This window comes from Anomaloglossus baeobatrachus, chromosome 7 (genome assembly GCF_048569485.1).
Source record: "Anomaloglossus baeobatrachus isolate aAnoBae1 chromosome 7, aAnoBae1.hap1, whole genome shotgun sequence".
Lineage (NCBI taxonomy): Eukaryota > Metazoa > Chordata > Amphibia > Anura > Aromobatidae > Anomaloglossus > Anomaloglossus baeobatrachus.
Genome location: NC_134359.1, coordinates 22,126,093 through 22,139,472, shown reverse-complemented (window position 1 = coordinate 22,139,472; position 13,380 = coordinate 22,126,093). Strand labels below are relative to the sequence as shown.

The 13,380-nt window shown below is 54.7% G+C and overlaps 1 protein-coding gene across 2 annotated transcripts in view; it reads left to right on the top strand.

Annotated features, from left to right (window-relative positions):
• LOC142244982 (uncharacterized) overlaps positions 1-8,661 on the top strand; it is a 48,394-nt gene extending 39,733 nt beyond the window's left edge. For both annotated transcript variants that reach the window (XM_075317142.1, XM_075317141.1), the window contains 3 exons: positions 7,395-7,639; positions 8,011-8,045; positions 8,130-8,661. In XM_075317142.1, coding sequence (XP_075173257.1) covers positions 7,395-7,639; positions 8,011-8,045; positions 8,130-8,567 — 718 coding nt within the window. In that variant the 3' untranslated portion in view covers positions 8,568-8,661. The remainder of the gene's footprint in view (positions 1-7,394; positions 7,640-8,010; positions 8,046-8,129) is intronic.
• Positions 8,662-13,380: the final 4,719 nt, after the last annotated feature.

Here is a 13,380-nt window from a genome sequence, read left to right as displayed (position 1 = left end):
TATCACCAGCACGTCCTCGGGCTGCAAGACAACATTTTAAAATGCATAAAACATTAAAACATTTAAAACATTTAAAAGCACCAGGTATCAGACATCACCACCCTCCACCCACAAGTCCGTTAACCCACCCAAAACCCTCTCAGGAGGCAGGTCACCGGTCCTGTTGGTAACCAGGTCTGGGCCATCCGTTTCCCCAGACCTTTCCTCCAGTCTTCCTCTCCCGTTGGCCGCGCCTTCAGCCACTTCTGGCAGGATGTAGAGGCGGCTTTCATGGGCTGGTGGTTTCAGGGTATACCTGGCCTGGTGGATCCGCGCCTTCAGCCTCTTCTGGCAGGATGTCGAGGCGGCCTCCACAGTTGGTGCTGACCAGGTACCCTCTTTGTGGTGGTGAGCCAAGGCCCCATAAACAGGCGTGCTCTCTGGTCGCAGGTGAGCCAAGGCCCTTTTCTACGGACGGGCCCCCCTGGTTGCAGACGAGCCAAGCCCCTAAACAGGCTGGCCCTGATGGTGGTGCCACTGGTGTAACTATTTACACTGCGAGAGTTTGTGGCTATAGCAAGTTCATAGCCTTAAAGTTTGTTTCTCACAATAGTTTTTGTGGGCACATGCTTAAACTTGAGAACGTTGCAAAACAAAACTTGTCAAAACTGTAACTTCTCTTCTTACTTTACTTTACTCTTTACTCCTCATTTCACCAGGGCGTGGGCACGTAGGGCACTGGCACCTGTGACTTTCTTGCTCTCTGTCGTCGTCTGTGGTTGTTTCATCTGTAGGTTCTTTGTCTTTCCTTTCTTGGTCTTCATCTGTTTCTACAGCTGGTTCTTTATCTCTGTCTTTTCTTTCTTGTCTTTCTTGTCTTTCTTGTCTTCCTTGTCTTTCTTGTCTTTCTTGTCTTTCTTGTCTTTCTTGTTGCATGGGATGGCTGTAAGGTTTGTTGGGACATAGCGCTACGTCCAGAGCATACAATCCTCTTTCGCCTTGATGCAGGGTGAACTGAGCGGAGTCTCCCATCTTTAGATTTCTGCAAGGGTGTCCTCTTGGCAGATGAGCGTTCACATCTCTGCGGTTTACAAATATCCCTTCTTTTATTCCTGGTGCCACAATGAAGCCATAACCACTTCTCAGATTAAAGTCTTCCACTACGCCATAACACAGGGGTCCTCTAGCCTGGCTTTTGGACTCTCTCAACAAACGCTTCTCCTTTAGGTCTCTGGCGGTGACTGCCCTCTGTTCAGGAGACTGTGGTGCTGGAGCAAACTGTGTTCTTCTGCGCCGTGTCTTGCGGGCTGGATCCATGCCTGTGGGCTCCCAGGTGAAGCTCTTAGGCAGCTCTTCTTCTGCAGAGGGGGTCAGGTCCTCCTCGTCCCAGCGGGAATAGGGCAGCATTTCCGGCTCTGAATACACATCTGCTGCTGGTGGCACTGGAGTCGGAGTCAACCCTTCTGCTTCCTGGCCTCCTCTCCCCCTTAGTTCTTCCTGGCACTCCAGCTGTGGCAGTGCCGGGGATGGATGCTCTTCAGCCGGCCCAGGTGAGGGACTCCTTGGTGTAGCTGCTGCAGGAGTTAGCAGGAGATTCTTTGGGGTATGCGGAGGGGGTATGTACTGGCTCACCAACCATTGTGGAAATTTGGCCTCCAGGTCAGCCCTCATCTGCCAATATGCAGGGTCTTCACCCACCGTGGGCTGCCCATCAGGAACCTCTGTGGACCGGGGAGCGGTGTCTGCTCTGGCCTTACAGGCCGGGGTAAATGCTGAGGTAGCCTTTTCTTGGCGGGCCGCGCCTGGCATGGCGGCGGCCTGGTCTTGGCGGGCCGCGCCCGGCATGGCGGCGGCCTGGTCTTGGCGGGCCGCGCCCGGCATGGCGGCGGCCTGGTCTTGGCGGGCCGCGCCCGGCATGGCGGCGGCCTGGTCTTGGCGGGCCGCGCCCGGTATGGCGGCGGCCTGGTCTTGGCGGGCCGCGCCCGGCATGGCGGCGGCCTGGTCTTGGCGGGCCGCGCCCGGCATGGCGGCGGCCTGGTCTTGGCGGGCCGCACCCGGCATGGCTGCGGCCTGGTCTTGGCGGGCCGAGCAGGGCATCGCTGCGGCGGCCGGGGCTTGGCGGGCCGAGCAGGGCATCGCTGCGGCGGCCGGGGCTTGGCGGGCCGCACCTGGCGTGGCTGCGGCCTGGTTCAGCGTCGCCGCGCCGGGCGCCTCTTCAGGGACCGCGGACGTGGCAGCAGGGGTCGGGGCACTTGCGCTGGTCGGGGCATCACTTGACTCACCCACCGGTGGCAGCATCGGGGTCTGCGTCGTCGCCGTCCTGTCTGACACTCGGCGCGCAGCTCTCCCTTCATAGGCCCGAACCGCCGCGGTCATCTCCTGCAGTTCCATCCGCTCCTCCCGAATCTGCTCCACGACCCGGGTCTCCAGCCGGTTGCAAAACTGGGCCAGCTCTCGGTACCACCAGGCAGCGGAGCCTGGTTCTGGGTTCCTGCGGTCAGACGCCATTCTTTCTGCGCCGTCTTCTGCACGGTCTCCCAGCAGTGGACTCGTCGCTGCCTCCAGTAGTAAGCTGTCCAGTTTCTGCTCTGCCTCTTTCAGCAGCTCCTCTCCCAGCAGCAGGCTTGTGGCTCCCTTTCTGTTCCGCCGTTTCTCGACGCTTCCACGCTCATAGCTGGCAAGGTCAGAACTCTGCAGGGGATCTCTGGGTAGCCACACCTCTTCGTGGGCGGTAACTTCTCCCAGCGCGGGCTGCTGTTGTTTTTCAGCGCGCTTTTCATGGTGGCAATATGGCGGCGCTTCCAATTTTTCAAGCGGACCGCCCAGGCACATGGTCACCTGTCTGAACAGGTCTAGTCCTTATCCTGTTCGTGACGCCAGATGTGAAGCCCCACCGGTGTTGTGTCAGTGTCGGTGCATTACCTTCAGGGACTCCACGTTGCTGGATCTCCGTCACTGGTAGGAAATCTTCTTGTTTGATCGTGACGCCACTCTCAGTATTGCGGTCAGTGGGGACCGCCACTGCAGGTTGAGGGTCGCCTGGGGCTGATGGTATGTGCAGTTAGATGTAGGAGCCTCCTGAGAGTGAGGCAAGCCCCAGGGCCCTTTGTAAAGCTGTAGTACCACAAGTCGCAGAATGACCACACGCAGGCAGAGTGTCTTTCAGGGTTTTTACTCACTTCAGGTGGCAGGGTGAGTAACCCGGGCGTAACTGAGATGCACCAGGTGGGAACCAGGTATCCTTCCGGCTGACTGTATGAGGGTGACTACAAACTCGCCTTCCTTAGCCCTTGGTGGTTTGGGGTAACCCCGACTTTGAGTCCCTATGGGGGTCACCCAGGGAAGATGCTCCAAGCCTCTCTCCCCTTGTTGTTTTGCCGTGTGCTTGTTCCCCGGGCCAGGCCACTCCAGCCTCTTGCCTCCTGTGACCTATGGGCCCTACTTGCGGTTACGTGGCTGCGGCTTTTGGTTGTTGTGGTGTGGGCTGTAAGAGCCCCACACCGGCAGGTTTAGCAGGGAAAGGTAAATCTATCCTCGCTTCGGGATCTGCCGCCCGGTTGGGCCTGGTGCTCTCTAGCAGTCTCCTTACTTCCCACTCCGTGCACTCTCTAGCTGAAGCTGGCTTTCAGGCAGCACTCCTAGTTGACCGTTCTCCCCCGTCTGTAGCCACTGCGCGGACGCTGTCAGATTGCACAGCTCCAGGGATCTGCTCCTCACTCGAGCTCCCTGGACTCTGCACTGAACTGGCTCACTGCTCCTCCTCTCCTGTTCTTGCCTACGCCACCTAGCAACCAGACTCTCCACCACACCCCTTGAGAGGAGATGGAGGCTCTACCCCCTCCACTATTCCAGTGAAGGTGAAGGCTTGCCCCCTCCTGGGGTCCCCAGGGGTCCTCTCAAAGGTACATGTGTGAGACCTGATCACTATGCGCCTGTGTTCCACACCCCAGTCAGCCATCTGGATTACCTGTATTGTACTGTCCCCAGCATGGGTGCAGTACTCAGTGGTGCCTGACCAGGTCAGGGGCGCCACAGATGTAGCAGAGGTGGTGGAGCATGCAATGCTGAGTGCTGGATGTAGCAGAGGTGGTGGAGCATGCAATGCTGAGTGCTGGATGTAGCAGAGGTGGTGGAGCATGCAATGCTGAGTGCTGGATGTAGCAGAGGTGGTGGAGCATGCAATGCTGAGTGCTGGATGTAGCAGAGGTGGTGGAGCAGGCAATGCAGAGTGCTGGATGTAGCAGAGGTGGTGGAGCAGGCAATGCTGAGTGCTGGATGTAGCAGAGGTGGTGGAGCAGGCAATGCTGAGTGCTGGATGTAGCAGAGGTGGTGGAGCAGGCGATGCTGAGTGCTGGATGTAGCAGAGGTGGTGGAGCAGGCGATGCTGAGTGCTGGATGTAGCAGAGGTGGTGGAGCAGGCGATGCTGAGTGCTGGATGTAGCAGAGGTGGTGGAGCAGGCAATGCTGAGTGCTGGATGTAGCAGAGGTGGTGGAGCAGGCGATGCTGAGTGCTGGATGTAGCAGAGGTGGTGGAGCAGGCAATGCTGAGTGCTGGATGTAGCAGAGGTGGTGGAGCAGGCAATGCTGAGTGCTGGATGTAGCAGAGGTGGTGGAGCAGGCGATGCTGAGTGCTGGATGTAGCAGAGGTGGTGGAGCAGGCGATGCTGAGTGCTGGATGTAGCAGAGGTGGTGGAGCAGGCGATGCTGAGTGCTGGATGTAGCAGAGGTGGTGGAGCATGCAATGCTGAGTGCTGGATGTAGCAGAGGTGGTGGAGCATGCAATGCTGAGTGCTGGATGTAGCAGAGGTGGTGGAGCAGGCAATGCTGAGTGCTGGATGTAGCAGAGGTGGTGGAGCAGGCAATGCTGAGTGCTGGATGTAGCAGAGGTGGAGCATGCAATGCTGAGAGCTAGGATGTAGCAGAGGTGGAGCATGCAATGCTGAGTGCTGGATGTAGCAGAGGTGGTGGAGTAGGTGATGCTGAGCGCTAGGATGTAGCAGAGGTGGTGAAGTAGGCAATGCTGAGAGCTAGCATGTAGCAGAGGTGGTGTAGCAGGCAATGCTGAGCGCTAGCATGTAGCAGAGGTGGTGGAGTAGGTGATGCTGAGTGCTGGATGTAGCAGAGGTGGTGGAGTAGATGATGCTGAGTGCTGGATGTAGCAGAGGTGGTGGAGTAGGCAATGCTGAGCGCTAGGATGTAGCAGAGGTGGTGGAGTAGGCAATGCTGAGTGCTGGATGTAGCAGAGGTGGTGGAGTAGGTGATGCTGAGTGCTGGATGTAGCAGAGGTGGTGGAGTAGGCAATGCTGAGTGCTGGATGTAGCAGAGGTGGTGGAGTAGGCAATGCTGAGTGCTGGATGTAGCAGAGGTGGTGGAGCATGCAATGCTGAGCGCTAGGATGTAGCAGAGGTGGTGGAGTAGGTGATGCTGAGCGCTAGGATGTAGCAGAGGTGGTGGAGCAGGCAATGCTGAGCGCTAGCATGTAGCAGAGGTGGTGGAGCAGGCAATGCTGAGCGCTAGCATGTAGCAGAGGTGGTGGAGTAGGTGATGCTGAGTGCTGGATGTAGCAGAGGTGGTGGAGTAGATTATGCTGAGTGCTGAATGTAGCAGAGGTGGTCGAGTAGGCAATGCTGAGTGCTGGATGTAGTAGAGGTGGTGGAGCAGGCAATGCTGAGTGCTGGATGTAGCAGAGGTGGTGGAGTAGGCAATGCTGAGTGCTGGATGTAGCAGAGGTGGTGGAGTCGGTGATGCTGAGTGCTGGATGTAGCAGAGGTGGTGGAGTAGGTGATGCTGAGTGCTGGATGTAGCAGAGGTGGTGGAGTAGGTGATGCTGAGTGCTGGATGTAGCAGAGGTGGTGGAGTAGGCAATACTGAGTGCTGGATGTAGCAGAGGTGGTGGAGTAGATGATGCTGAGTGCTGGATGTAGCAGAGGTGGTGGAGCAGGCAATGCTGAGCACTGGATGTAGCAGAGGTGGTGGAGTAGGCAATGCTGAGTGCTGGATGTAGCAGAGGTGGTGGAGTAGGCAATGCTGAGCACTGGATGTAGCAGAGGTGGTGGAGTAGGTGATGCTGAGTGATGGATGTAGCAGAGGTGGTAGAGCAGGCGATGCTGAGCGCTAGCATGTAGCAGAGGTGGTGGAGTAGGCAATGCTGAGTGCTGGATGTAGCAGAGGTGGTGGAGTCGGTGATGCTGAGTGCTGGATGTAGCAGAGGTGGTGGAGTAGGCGATGCTGAGTGCTGGATGTAGCAGAGGTGGTGGAGTAGGCGATGCTGAGTGCTGGATGTAGCAGAGGTGGTGGAGTAGGTGGTGCTGAATGCTGGACGTAGCAGAGGTGGAGCATGTGAGGCTGAGCGCTTGATGAAGCAAAGGTTGAGTATGCGATGCGGAGCGATGTATGGAGCGGAGGTGGAGCATGCGATGCTGAGTGCTCTACGAAGCTGATGTGGAGTATGCGATGCTGAGCGCTGGATCTAGCAGAGGTGGAGCATGCGATGCTGAGCACTGGATGAAGCAAAGGTTGAGTATGCGATGCGGAGCGATGTATGTAGCAGAGGTGGAGCATGCGATGCTGAGTGCTGGATGAAGCAAAGGTTGAGTATGCGAGGCGGAGCGATGTATGGAGCGGAGGTGGAGCATGTGATGCTGAGCGCTGGATGAAGCAAAGGTTGAGTATGCGATGCGGAGCGATGTATGTAGCAGAGGTGGAGCATGCGATGCTGAGTGCTGGATGAAGCAAAGGTTGAGTATGCGATGCGGAGCGATGTATGTAGCAGAGGTGGAGCATGCGATGCTGAGCACTGGATGAAGCAAAGGTTGAGTATGCGATGCTGAGCACTGGATGAAGCAAAGGTTGAGTATGCGATGCGGAGTGATGTATGGAGCGGAGGTGGCGCATGCGATGCTGAGCGCTGGATGAAGCAAAGGTTGAGTATGCGATGCTGAGCACTGGATGAAGCAAAGGTTGAGTATGCGATGCGGAGTGATGTATGGAGCGGAGGTGGAGCATGCGATGCTGAGTGCTGGATGAAGCAAAGGTTGAGTATGCGATGCGGAGCGATGTATGTAGCAGAGGTGGAGCATGCGATGCTGAGCACTGGATGAAGCAAAGGTTGAGTATGCGATGCGGAGTGATGTATGGAGCGGAGGTGGAGCATGCGATGCTGAGCACTGGATGAAGCAAAGGTTGAGTATGCGATGCGGAGCGATGTATGTAGCAGAGGTGGAGCATGCGATGCTGAGCACTGGATACACCAGAGATAGATAGCCGAGTACAGGCCTCTGCATCGCATTATCTCAGGCATATATATGTAGATTACCATATAAAGTGTCCAATTAGATTATGTCCTAATCCTATAGGGAATGGAGAATACTATGACCCTGCTGACTATCACACTTAAGTATTCATTTGTGTTACAGGAAAAAACATTCCTTCTCCAGACAGTGGTTCACGGACCCTGCCGCAAAGCTCCTGCCCCAGCAATCAGCCGCAAGGCACCCGTCCCTTCCACCACTCCACATAAAGACGGGGGAAGACGTCAGCAAGCTGGAAAGACTGGGGCTCGGTTACCTGGTGCAGGAATCGTATTCCGATCCAAACATCTTCCAATGTCAGCCAAACCCTCTCCGTGATATCAGATACATAAAGGGGCAAATTTGGAAAAGTAAATGTTTACCATCACATATAATGTGCTACAGCTATAAATGACTTGTGTGGGGGGATTGTGCTGAAGATTAAAGGATAATACGGTGGCTACTCTCCTATTGTGTAGGCGAAGAAACGTTAACGTACCTGTTTGTATGTGCCTTTATTTTCTATGGTAACCACCATACCTATGGGATGCATTCTGCATGAAATATAGCATTTGTTGGAGTCATCCATCTTAAAATCCAAGGTGCAAAAGTGGACAAAACGAGACTAGTGCACAGTGACACAAAAAGCCACATTTCAGCCATCTCTTTATATGTAGTTGGCACACATATTACACTTTGCACGGTTTATTTGCAGTATTAATATTTTTATTTTGTTTTTAAGGGTTGGGTTCAGCCGAAACTTCAAGGGACAGCAAGGTAAGTTTTCCTAAAATAAAAGGACGCTTCATCATCTTCTAGTTCTAAGTTTAGTTTTTAATGTTCCTTTTTTTTCTTCTTTAGACTTTTCCACCACTGACTCCTTCCCCTCGATCTCCAATCATTGCCAAACTCAGACCTTTGTCAAAGATCATCTCAAGACATAAAGAAACCAGGAGATCAAGTACAGCTCTAACTTGTGACAACCTTGCAGATTTGAGAAATGGAAAGGTTCTCCATGAGCAGAAGCTTCTGAAATCGATGGAAGACGCAGAAGACCTAGTGTTGTCTAGAGAGTTGGTGCGGATAAGTTTGGATAGTTGCATTAGTTCTGAAAATCAGAACAGTCCTAGAGATGATCATGGGTTGACAAATTCAGGGGAGAGAAGCAGGACTGGATCCGGGAGAGGAGAGACTACCGAAAATGGAGAAATGGCAAGAATACACATCAGCTGTCGAGGCACGAATCCGCTGCGGCATGACCAGCTGAGGGAGGATTCTCCGGTCATGATGTCTGTGTAACCAAACCCCCTTATCCTCTAAAATTAAACACACGGACTGCATGCGACTTGGTTCAAATGGCCACAGCAGCCTTTTTATTGCCTATTGTTTTACAGACTAGTACCTTAGGGACGCCGTCCAACGGGCGACCCAAAACAACCACATAACGGTAACAATAGACAATAACATTTACAATACCCCCCGGGGTAGGCCCAGTCCACTACTACTACTCCCCCTGTCCCCGGCCGCAACACACCGACCCAGAGACGAGGTGCCAATCACCCACGGATTGACCCCCACACTTTGGCAGAACCCCGTGCCTGCCACATCCCGGAAACCGAGAGCCACCATACCAAGACAATGACTCCCGGTCCAGCCACCAATCACTTCCAAACCTCTGGACCAGACCTACCCCCACCGCTACTGTGACAAAAGGTATCCCAACTACCCAAAAACATCTCCCACATGACAACACAAAGGGAGGGTGGGCGGGGATCGTTCGGCGTCCGGAAACAGAAGAGGAGGTAACTCCTTCCTCTCCCAGCTAACCCTTTCCCTGCTCCTCCTCTTCCTCCCCGGCTAAAACCATCCCCCAAAGCCATATTAGGCATATACCACTGTCCCTATTAACCCATCACTCCCTACCTCCCCCTTGGTCATGTCGCCCCTCCCCCCAAGTGGGTCCGTGGCTTTCTTGACCAGCTGAGGGAGGATTCTCCGGTCATGATGTCTGTGTAACCAAACCCCCTTATCCTCTAAAATTAAACACACGGACTGCATGCGACTTGGTTCAAATGGCCACAGCAGCCTTTTTATTGCCTATTGTTTTACAGACTAGTACCTTAGGGACGCCGTCCAACGGGCGACCCAAAACAACCACATAACGGTAACAATAGACAATAACATTTACAATACCCCCCGGGGTAGGCCCAGTCCACTACTACTACTCCCCCTGTCCCCGGCCGCAACACACCGACCCAGAGACGAGGTGCCAATCACCCACGGATTGACCCCCACACTTTGGCAGAACCCCGTGCCTGCCACATCCCGGAAACCGAGAGCCACCATACCAAGACAATGACTCCCGGTCCAGCCACCAATCACTTCCAAACCTCTGGACCAGACCTACCCCCACCGCCACAGGACAGACCACGTGACACCTTACGTGGCCTGGACCCGCCACACACCAAAAGCACGCTCCACACCATCCTGCAGACCCAACGCCCATAAATCCAGACCGACCTCGTTGAGGTGCACACCATCACCCCTCCGAAATCGCCAATCAGCCGGCTCCAAATCCCTGTGCCGTACCACAATCCCACCATTCCTGGTCACAAACCTAGCCACTACCCTATTCACCTGGGCCCTGGCCTTATTAACCTTCTCCACCGACCGAGCCCCTCTCCATGCCAACCTGGTCACTATGTCAGACCATACGACCAGCAAACCAGGATACCGCTTCCACAACTGCAGTAAATCAATCTTTATGTCTCGGATCAAATCCCGCGACGCCCTGGCACCAAGATCATTACCCCCCACATGCAATACCAGCACATCCGGGGGCCGCTCAACTTTACAATGGAAACGAAATTCCGGGACCACCCTGCCCCACTCCATGCCCCGAACTCCGATCCATCGAACAGTCGCCTGCGCACGATCCAAACCCAGCTGTCGACCATTCGGGCGGACCTCCGCCCGACGGGCACCCCAAAATACGAAGGAGTGCCCCAAGATCCAGATCAGGCACTTCCCTATAACAAATAAAACAAAACGAAAATATCAAAACCAATAACAGCACAACCACCAACACCTCAAAAAACACCCCTTTCCTCAAACCTTCCGCACGTAACCAAAGTCCCATGATGCTACAACAACTGCGGTCTCACATACCGCCGAAAACAAGAAGATTCCCATCTACCAATACGCTTTACCACCTCATCTCCAAGCCCCCAACGGGCTGCCTCCGTTGCTGCACCAATTCGGAATGAATGCGACCCGAATTCCTCCGGGCGCTCCCCCGCGTTACGTAGACTTAGCCGCAGCACCGCCACAAACTGAAACCTCGACAAAAACGACCCATTCAAATGCCGCAACAACGGGCCAGGTAAGCCTCCCCTCACGGCCATAAATCTCTCGACTAAACGCACAGGGCACAATTCCTCTCCTGGAACCGCATATAACACCACCAATCTACCACGGCCCAGCTGATCCATTTTTGACCGGCGAATCCGGCACTCCACCTGACTACTGCTCACTTGCACGTCCTCAAACATCAAACCACCACCCGTCACCCTGGACGGGCTCACCAGCTCGCCTATCCGGAACGCCCCATAAAAAGCGAGACCGAAAGCCGTTGTAAATAGAACCGTCTCGTACACAGACTCACAAATGCCGCTCAGGCCACCCACCATCCGTCTCAACAAACCAAACGATACAGGGCGCCTCTTGTCCCTCTCCCGTACGCCACGGCGAAAGCCCCGCAAAGCCTGACGAACCCGAAAATCCTGTGAAACATCACACTCCCCTCTCATTTTTAACCAAAATGCCACTGCCGACACCCGATGTGCCACAGCCGATGCCGATCGCCCGGCTGAAAAATCCGTACTCACCAATGACAACAAAGCCACCAAGTAATCCACGCTTTCCCCACCAAACATCAGACGCAGCAACTCCTCCCATTCAGCCCACACCTTAGCATACCGGCACCAAGTCACCTCGGTCACCGAGTTCCGAATCAAGTCTGAGATCACCGCCTCACCAGATGCCACAAATCCTCGGGGCACTCCACTCCAACTTCGTCCGCCCACGGCAACAGCGCCCGAAACCTGCTGAACTGAAAACGAGACAAAGCATCAGCCACCTCGTTGTCAACACCCGGAACGTGCCTTGCCACTACCTGCACATTCAACTGCAGACATCTCAACACTAGATGCCGCAAATACACCACCACCGGCTCCGACTTAGCAGACAAGTTGTTAATCGCGTGCACCACCGCCTGGTTATCACAATGAAAACACACTTTCCTTCCGGCAAAGTGCGACCCCCATAGCTCCACTGCCACTACAATGGGGAATAGCTCTAACAGAGCCAAATTCCTAACCAAGCCGCTCTCCCGCCACGCCTGTGGCCACTGCCCGACACACCAATGACCTCTGAAGACAGCCCCAAACCCGGCCGACCCCGCCGCATCCGTAAACAGCTGCAACGCCCCGTTAGACGCCACCCTCTCCATCACCAGCGTCCGGCCGTTGAAATGCTGCAAAAATTGATCCCATACTTCCAAATCGTCCCTGATCGCCTTTGTGATCCGCACAAAATGCGCCGGCAACCGTACCCCGGCCGTCGCCGTCGCCAAACGCCTCGCAAACACTCTCCCCATTGGCACAATTCTGCAAGCAAAATTCAATTTTCCAAGCAAAGACTGCACCGCCTTAAGCCGCACCTTCTTCGCCGCTTTTACCCCTGACACTGCGGACCTCAAATCACGGACCTTCTCCGCCGGCAACCTGCATTCCATAGCAATGGTATCAATTTCAATTCCCAGAAAACACATCACCGGCGCCGGGCCTTCCGTCTTATCCGGCGCCAAAGGAATCCCGAAACTGGCCGCAACTTTTTGCAACGCAAATAGCAAACCCGCACAAACCATCGAACCCGCCGGCCCGACACACAGGAAATCATCCAAGTAATGAATGATGGACGTAAGCCCGGACACGTCCCGAACCACCCACTCAACAAACGAACTAAATGCCTCAAAGTACGAACACGAAATGGAACAGCCCATTGGCAAACAACGATCAACATAATAACTGCCATCCCACCAGCAACCCAACAAATGCTGACTATCTGGATGAACCGGTAACAACCGAAACGCTGCTTCCACATCCGCCTTTGCCATCAATGCACCCCGCCCCGCCGCCCTAACCAGGTCCAACGCCTTATCGAACGACACATAATATACCGCCGACAACTCCGGCGCAATGCCATCATTCACCGATAACCCTTCCGGGTAAGACAAATGATGAATCAGCCGAAATTTATTCCGCTCCTTCTTTGGTACCACCCCCAACGGTGACACCACCAAATTCCCGCACGGCGGGGCGACATAAGGGCCGCCCATCCTGCCCAAAGCCACCTCCCTTTCCAGCTTCTCATCCACCACTTCCGGGTGATCCCGAGCGGAACGCAAATTACGATACGGCGGAACCGATGCATTAACAACCGACGGAATATGAAAACCATCCGAAAAACCAGAACTTAACAACGCCGCCGCCTCCTTGTCCGGATACCTATTTAAAAACGGAACCATCACTTCTACCTTCACCGGCGTCGTCCCTCTTACCAGCCCCATCACCAGCCTTTCCTTTTCCTTTTTTAAAACATTTGGACAAGCTATGTCCCCCCCCACATCCGGAGCATTCATGCTTAAAACGGCACGCCGCTCCAAACCTGCACTGCCCTTCATTGTACTGCCAACACAAACCTTTCTTGAAACTTGCCGGGGACCCGGCCCCCCCCGAACCCCCGGCGCCCCCCCGAAAGGGCTGAGCCGGTGCCGACATCAATCGCATCCATAAGGAAATATCCTTATGGTCCCAACGCATATCTGGCCGCAATGCCTTCCGCTGCCTAAATTGCTCGTCGTAGCGCAGCCACGCCAATCCGCCATAAACTCGATAAGCCTCCCCTATCGCATCCATGTAGCCGAACAAAGCCGAACAATGCTCCGGCTCCTTCTCCCCGACCACGCTCGCCAAAATCGCAAATGCCTGTAGCCAGTTGGCAAAAGTCCGAGGAATAAGCCTATAACGGCGCTTTTCCTCCTCGTCCTTCT